General features: G+C 49.3%; 1 protein-coding gene across 1 annotated transcript; it reads left to right on the top strand.

Moving 5' to 3' along the window:
- The first annotated feature begins 551 nt into the window (after positions 1–551).
- Positions 552–8,228, top strand: TCTE1 (t-complex-associated-testis-expressed 1). The gene is made up of 4 exons (XM_010588989.3): positions 552–822; positions 2,083–2,651; positions 5,286–5,735; positions 7,471–8,228. The coding sequence occupies exons 1-4, from the start codon at positions 552–554 to the stop codon at positions 7,675–7,677; spliced, it is 1,497 nt and encodes a 498-aa protein (XP_010587291.2). The 3' UTR covers positions 7,678–8,228.
- Positions 8,229–8,400: the final 172 nt, after the last annotated feature.

Here is an 8,400-nt window from a genome sequence, read left to right as displayed (position 1 = left end):
AAGTCAACTAACCCCTGTGGCTTCTGTTTCCCTTCTGAAAAGTGGGAATGATAGGAGAGGCTCTTGTGAGGAATGAGTTAGTATGCATAAAGAATGAAAAAAGAGTGTTGAGTTTACAGGAATTGCTGATATTGCTGAATAACTATTTTTATCTAAAATTTGGGGGCTGCTCCTTGCTGTAGTTTCTTGTGCCAGACAGTTTCTTGTGCCCTCTGAATGCAGTCTTTTATTTACTCCTCCCAATAATCATATGGGGAGCTGTTATCCCCATTTCATAGAGGAGGCATCTGAGATTCAAAGAGGTTCCGTAACTTGCCCAAGGTCACACAGCTAGTTAGTGGGATTTGCACCTGGGTCCATGCGACTCTGGAGACTGACCCTTAAGCACCACCCTGTGCTGCTTCTCCTGGTACATGCCCACTGAGATCCTCCAAAGTAACACCTCTACCCCTTTTCTCTTGATCCAGGTCCCCACCAGCATCAGAAACCTGCCAGCTTTCTGATACAAGGTCACCAGGGGGCCACCTGCCCCTGCATTTCCAGCCCCCACCATGCAGGACAACCTAACACCACAGCTAATGCCAGCCTTTAGCCGGCCCTCAGACACAGCCCAGGACCAGTCCACTACAGGCAAAGCCACAAGCACAGCCCCACAGCCTGTGAATCCCACAGTTTTGATACCTCCCATCAAGTCCAAGGGCCTGAATGCATCCAATGTACGTCGGATGCGCCGAATCATCGCCGAGGACGCCGAGTGGTCGCTGGCCATTGTGCCTCTACTCTCAGAGCTCTGCATTCAGCACATTGTCAAGAACTTCCAGAGTGAGTCTGCCCCTGTCCTGGGAGGGAGGGAGGCCAGGAGTGGGCAGCATGGTTTAGGACTACCTGGAGCTGAGTCTCAGAGGCTGGGTGCTGTGCAGTGGCGCTACTAGGTGGGTGCAGGGGGGTGAACTGCACCAGGTAGCACTGTCAGAGAGGGGTAACACCGAATAACTGTCTATAAAATTTTAGTGCAGTGTTTCAGCAGAAATTTATTATTTTTTATAAAAATATCCCTGTAGTTAGTCATAACAACAAAAAAATTTTTCAGCTTACATGTATCAATATACCTACAAGGCTAAAACTCTATGCTAATTTACTTTTTGAACATTTTAATGAGCTCAGGTCAGAGGTGTCATTATTACCCAATTACAATGACGCTTTGAATCACATGGTTTCATCTGCACGTGCTACGAGCATGTCTCGTTATTTTCGTTGCTGCCAGCACGAAGGATTCTGTATGGTCAAGTATGGGAGGAGGTCCATGGGAGAGTGATACCATGAGTTACTGCACGGAGTAAGCACCAACCCTAGTGATGCCACTGGCCCTGTGGCAGCCCCTGTCCTCATCCTCACTTGACACTTCCCTTCCACTCAGGCCAAACCACCAAGTCCTTCTCCTCCAGAAAGCCCTCTTCCATGTCATGTATGGGATGTTAATGTTATGCAAATGTAACTGCTAATCCTTTCCAAAAGATGAGCTGCTAGCCTTGCCTACCAGATGGGGAGATCTCTGAGGACCAGGCCATCATTTTGTCTATCACCACCTAACTTCAGATATATTCGTTTCCCTACTTGTCGATCATCTGTCTCCCCTCACTAGAATGTAAACTCCAGGAGAAAGGGACTTCTCTGTGTTGTTCATTGTTGTATCCCCAGCACCTAGAACAAGGTGCTCAAAAAATATTTGTTGTGAAATGAATTAATCAAATCAGATTGGGAGCATCTGAAGTCAGGGATTGTCTCTTCCATCAGACTAGATGATAACTGTGGGTTGGACCTGAGACTCCTCCTTAGACTGGGAGGTCTCAGAGACCAGATGCTGAAGTGTCCCCCTTCAGTCAGGGAGCACACCAAAGCCAGGGGCTGTGTCTCCCTCCTCAGGCTGAGTCTCCCTGAAAGCATTGGCTGTCTCCCTTCTCAGACTGGAGCTTCCCTAAGAGCAGGGGAGGGTCTTCTTTTTCTTCAGTGGCCCAGCCCAGGGCAACATGTTGTGGTGTCCCCAACACTGTGGCCCCTGCTTTCCTCCCTCTGTTCCCAAAGACAACCCTGTTCTGAAGCAGCTGCTCCCCGAGCACCAGCAGAAGGTCCTGGACCACCTGTCTCCAGACCTACCGTTGACCGTGACCGCCAACCTGATCGAGGATGAGAACTACTGGCGCCGCTGCTGCGCTCAGCGCTGGCCCGTGTGCCACGTGGCCAGGCATGGTGGCAGCTGGAAGCGCATGTTCTTCGAGCGGCACCTAGAGAACCTGCTAAAGCAGTTCATTCCAGGCACCACAGATCCCACCGTCATCCTTGACTTGTTGCCGCTCTGCAAGAACTATGTGCGCAGGATCCAAGTGGATCAGTTTCTTCCACCCGTTCGGTTTCCGCCCCCGCCCCGGGACGGAGACCAGTCAGACTCTGGCAGCGAGGGAGAGATGGAGGAGTACTCCACCGACCACTATCAGCTGCGTGACCTGGTGGCTGGCCTGAAACACCTGGAGGAACTAGATCTGGTGTACGGTGTCAAGGACTGTGGCATGAACTTCGAATGGAACCTCTTCCTCTTCACCTACCACGACTGCCACTCCCTGGCGGCCACCATCAAGGCATGTCACACTCTTAAGGTACCACCTCCGGAGCCTCCCCTCACCTCCCCTCTCAGTGTCTGTGCATCCCCACTCCCCTCTCTTTCCTCCTACACCCTTCTTCCTCCTCCCATTTCCTTCTCCTTCATTGACAGACTGGTTTTTATGCACTGCACCAAGCTAGATTCTGGGGATACAGAGATGAAAAAGGTTCCACCCTCCCATTCACCAGTAAACAAGGCCCTGTCCTAGGTGCTGAAGACACAGAGAAGAAATTTATACCATTGGTTGCCCTGTAGTGTCCAACAGTCTGGTGGGATGAAAGATACTAATCAAATAGTCATCAAAATGCAAAATTGCAACTAGGATAGGGTTGCTAGATTTAGCAAATAAAAATGTGAATTTCGGATACACACTGAATAACTGTTTAGTATGAGAATCAGCCAATGAAAACCTTAAGAATCACAACAGTCTAGTCTGCAACCAAGCATGGGCATGGCATAGGACTGGGCAGCATTTTGTTCTGTTGTGCATGGGGTGGCCATGAGTTGGGGGCCGACCCCCCCACAGTTTACAACAACATGTCCCAGATATTGCATGGGGCATACTTGTTTACCTGAAATTCAAATTTAATTGGGCGTTCTGTATTTTATCTGGCAGTCCTAAACTGGGATAAACCCTATAAAAAAAAGAGAAACCCTTATGAGAGATCATAAAAGAGGAACTTGACCTTGCCAGGGAAAGCTTCCCTGAGCAAGTCTTGCTTAAGCAGAGATGAGAAGGAAGAGTATGAGATGAGAAAGGGAAGAAAATTCCAGGCAGAGGGAGCAGCATGTACAGGGGCTCTAAGGGCAGAGTGAACATGGCAAATTCAAGGGGCTGAGAGAAGGCTAGTGTGGCTGGAGCCAATGGGGTAAGTTGAAAATGGCGATATAGGATGAAAACGCAAAAGCAATAGTGGCCAGACTTGCTGGGTGAAGGAGGCCTTGTTAAGGAGTCTGTCTTTGTCCTTAAGAGTTTTGGAACACCATCCAAGGATTTTAGGTCAAAAGGAGGTCACACTATTCCATTTTTCATGTGAAAAGATCTCTCTGCTTGTGATGAAGAATGGCTGGGGCAGGGTTGCAGTGAACATGGTAGGTCACCTAGGAGATCATGGCCAAATCCAACCGAAGATGAGGGTAGTTGGAATGAGGGTGGTGTCTATAGAGACTGAGAAAAACGAGGGGTTAAGGAGATGTTTAGGCAGTCAAATCAACTGGCCTTGCTGGCATAAGGAGGATCTGGAAGAGAAGGTGAGCTTAACACCAAGGCCTCTGGCTTATGAGACTAGATGGATGAAGGGGCCATTTGCAGAGACAGGGAATGTGAGAAGAGGACTAGGTTTGAGGAAGAAGGCCATGAGTTCAGTTGCACACTTGAGGTAGCTTTGAGGCACCCCAGAGAAGCAGCCAATTTGTTAGTGGGACAGAGAGGTCTGAATTAAAGGTGGAAAGGTAAGCCATCTTTATGAAGGTGGCGGTTGAAGCCCTCATAAGGGAGAGCCAAAAGTGAGATGAGAAGAGACCTAGGGGAGGGCAGCAGTATCGGTAGGTTTGAGTTTGGTGTCAGGAACATGAGGAGTTCCCATCCAGTGGCTGCTCATTCCCCTGTAAATGGGGAGGGGAGTTCACCTGCTGAAAAGGGGTGTAGGGGGGCATCTGCAGTTTGAGAAGTTTGGGAAAAGCTGAAATAGTTGTTGTATATTATGAGAGAGTAAGCTGACCAGAGAGATATAGTTGGGTTGGCATATGACATTGAGGGCCTATTGGTAGTTGGAGGTAATAAATTTCCAGTGATGCTAACCAGCCCTGTCATGTGACTTTTTTTTTTTTTTTTTTGGCTTGGGCACAGACATACAAAAAATAGAAAGTGCATTCATCCAGGGTTGAGACTTTGCCAGACAGATGCAATGGAAAGACAAGAGGGACAGAAGATTCTAATCTGGCTAAAAGGGATGCAATAAGGATAGGACTGAAGAATAGAGGGAGAGTAGAGAGGATAGCCTCCCAGAGGTCCCAAGGTAGAGGGAGAAGTGGAACAAGTCAGTGGGAAGAAGAAGGGTAGGAACTTTGCTTCTCTCATCTACAATATTCATAACATTGGTCCCATCCCTTCTTTTATTCCTTCATCCCATCTTTTTCCTGCCTCTCTCACTCCCCACTTTCTCCCTGGTTCTCACCCTGGCAACCTCCTTCAAAGGGTTCCTCCCCCTGCTATGGTGGATGTTAGCCAGATGACAAGGGCACATTGAGGGGCTGGGGCATCAAAACCTGCCTCTGCCCCTTAATCACTGTGTAACCCTGAGCAAATGATGTAATCTCCCTAGGCCTCCATTTTCTACCTGTAAAATGGGGAGAACTTGCCCTACCTCACTGGGATACTGCAGATTAGAAATAATAGTTAGGAAACGTTCCAGCAGTATGCTCAGCACATAGTAATTACTCAAGAAATGGTAACACACTCAACCATGCTGGCTAGGCCTACCCAGCCCAGGAGCCAGCCAAGGTGGCCAATACCAGGCGAGCAGAGTCTCAAGCCTCCGTGGGGCTCCCTCCTTCACCTGCCTCCTGCAGATGGGCAGACAGATTCTGTCTGGCCAATGGGCTCTGCAGATCCTCTACCTACCTACAGGTCTTCAGGCTGACCCGAAGCAGGGTGGATGATGACAAGGCACGCATCCTGATTCGCAGCCTTCTGGACCACCCAGCCCTTGAGGAGCTAGACCTGTCACACAACCTCATTGGAGACCGTGGCGTGCGCGCTGCCGCCAAGCTGCTGAGCCACAGCCGCCTCCGCGTACTCAACCTGGCCAACAACCAGGTGCGTGCGCCAGGTGCCCAGTCCCTGGCTCACGCCCTGGCACACAACACCAACCTCGTTACCCTCAACCTACGCCTCAACTGCATCGAGGATGAAGGTGGCCAGGCACTGGCCCATGCCCTGCAGACCAACAAGTGCCTCACCACACTGCACCTCGGTGGCAATGAGCTGTCCGAGCCCACTGCCACCCTCCTGTCCCAGGTGCTCTCTGTCAACACTGTGCTCACCAGCATCAACCTGTCCTGCAACCACATCGGCCTGGTGAGCCACCACTTCTGGGGCAGACAGGGCCAAGGAACTGCCCTGAGACCTTTGGAGGGGGATGGTCAGTGCAATCCAACTGCCATGGGGGTACTTGCAGGATAATTGTTAAGATTTTGGACTTGCCATAATCTTTGCCATAATTCCAGTTCTGTCACTTAGCTCTGGGATAAATTACTTAACCTCTCTAGGCCTCCATTTCCTCATCTGTAAAATGGGAATAACAGCTTGAACAATGGACTCAAATGTACCAACAATTGTGAGGATGGCACAGAATCGGGCAATGTTGTGTTCTGTTCTATGTAAGGTCGCCAATGAGTCGAACCCAACTAACAACAGCAAATGGGGAGAGTAATAGTACTGCCTCCTTTTAAATGTCATTATTGGCAGGATTAAATGAGTCATACTTTTATGGCATCCATTGCAGGGCACAGGGTGACTCTTCAGTAATTACTAGCTGTTATTATAACTCAGGTGATGTACTATGTTAGGTACCTAATATCCATTATTTTTCTGTTACTCCTCATAGTTATCTAGTAAGATGCATATTATTAACTCCACTTCATAGATGGAAAGCTGAGCCTCAGAGAAGTTAATGAGTTGTCCAAGAGCATCCTGTCAATAGAAAGCGGCAGAGCTGTGACTCAAACTTAGGGCTGATTGGAAGCTCAGCTCCCTTCCAATAGACAGTGTGTTTCAAACTTTCCTGACCAACTCCTAGAGTGAGAAATATAATTTACATGACAACCTAGTGAACATATACATAAATAAAATATCATTGAAACTTACCTTTACTGCTTGTGATATATGCTGATGTTTTATACTCATATCCTTTATATTCTACTGTTTTCATTTTTTAAATGCTGCTGTGACCCATTAAACTGATTTCACGACCCACTATTGGGTCATAACCATAAAACACCAGCATCCTGCCTTCTACCATGAAATTTTTTCACATTCTAACTAGCCCACCCAACCCAGAAGGGACTGGAGCTGTGGGGACTAGCGATGAGGGCCCTCTCTGTACCTCTAATTAGGCCCCTGTACCCTCTACTGCACCTCCCCCATGAGAACAGTCTTACACACATATGCTGTCTCTAGAGGGGTTGCTCTTGGCTACAAGTGACAGAAAGCTCAACTAGGAAATGGCTCGAACAAGAGGAATACTCATTACCTCCCATAACCAGAAGCTTAGGGTAGCGGGTCCTGAGATTGGTAAATTCTGTGGCTCATGCCATCCCTCTGCTCTGCCACCTCAGCCACATGGCCGTGGCCTCTTTGGTGCCCTTCCCATGCTCCCAAGACAGCTCCTGCACTACTAGCATCTCACTTGGAGTTTGTTCCCTTGTTCAAAGTGAGGATAACTTTCCCAGAAGCCACCCTCTCCAAACTTTTCCTCTCACATCTCATTAACCAGATTTGTTTCACGTGCCTAAGGCTAAACCAGTCAAGAAGAAGGAAATTACCATTGTTGCCATAGGTACATGTTTTCCAATCCTTTGAGGGGTTGATAAATCAGTTGAGTGGGTCTAGGCCACCATTTTTCAAATGAGATGGGGTGGGATGGGATAGCGTCAGTATACTGCACAAATAGGTCAACTATTGTTTTGTGAAGCTTTTGCCTCAGTCACGTCTATATATAAATGTGTGTGAGTGGGTATACACATACACGTGTGTGTGACCCAGGTAGTGATGTAAAATGATCCCTTCCCTTCCACCCCTCCCCCTCTGCCAGGACGGTGGGAAGCAGCTTCTGGAAGGGATGTCAGACAACAAGACCCTCCTGGAGTTTGACCTACGTCTATCGGATGTGGCCCAGGAGAGTGAGTACCTCATTGGCCAGGCCCTCCAAGCCAATCGTGAAGCAGCCCGCCAGCGGGCCTTGAATCCCAGCCACTTCATGTCACCTACCACCAATGGCCCTGAGAACCCTGCAGGATGAGATGGGGACAGGGCTGGAGGTCACTGCCCCAGCTCTCGTTTTATCCCCCAGCCATACCTGCTGCAGAACTTCACACTAGCCCAAAGGGAGGGGGGAGGGAGGAGACCATGAATATCCTTGGGGTGAGTGATCAAGAGTTGTGTGGGTAAAAATGCGAGGAGAAGGAGAAGGCCTAGGGTGAGGGGAGGAGGGGCTGTGAAGTAGTGACCCATTTCCTGTGCCCAGGGAGGGTAGAACTGGACCCCCAGAAATGACCAACTTCTTTCAGGAACAAGGGAAAGAGGGAGGGCTCTGAGGGACTGGGCATGACTAGACTCTCTGATGGGGACTGCCTGTTCTCCCTGATCCTCCTCCCCAACATTTTCCTGTCTACTGAACAGATCCTTGACCTCTTCACCTTCAAACATAGACACACACCCATACCTCAGGCTACACCAGAGCCTTCCACCCCAGAGACAGTGAGGAGAGGGGGGAGTCAGTACCACACAGGGAGTCAGTGAGTCATCCACAAGTTTATTATCCACCAGTTTGATTTGTACAATCTTTGCGCTTGGAAATCCACGACAGAAAGGCCACAGTGTGATGCACCCAAATGACAGAAACCTGCCTGCTCCCCAGCCAGGCCCAGCCCACCCCACAAGCCCTTGTCCCCAGGACACATGGAGCCTTCCAGGTGTCCTCGAGTCCCTGTCTCCCTGTGGCTGCCAGCACAACTGCCCACTC

This window comes from Loxodonta africana, chromosome 1 (genome assembly GCF_030014295.1).
Source record: "Loxodonta africana isolate mLoxAfr1 chromosome 1, mLoxAfr1.hap2, whole genome shotgun sequence".
NCBI lineage: Eukaryota > Metazoa > Chordata > Mammalia > Proboscidea > Elephantidae > Loxodonta > Loxodonta africana.
The sequence above is the reverse complement of the archived record's forward strand: the minus strand, read 5'-3'. Positions and strand labels throughout refer to the sequence as shown.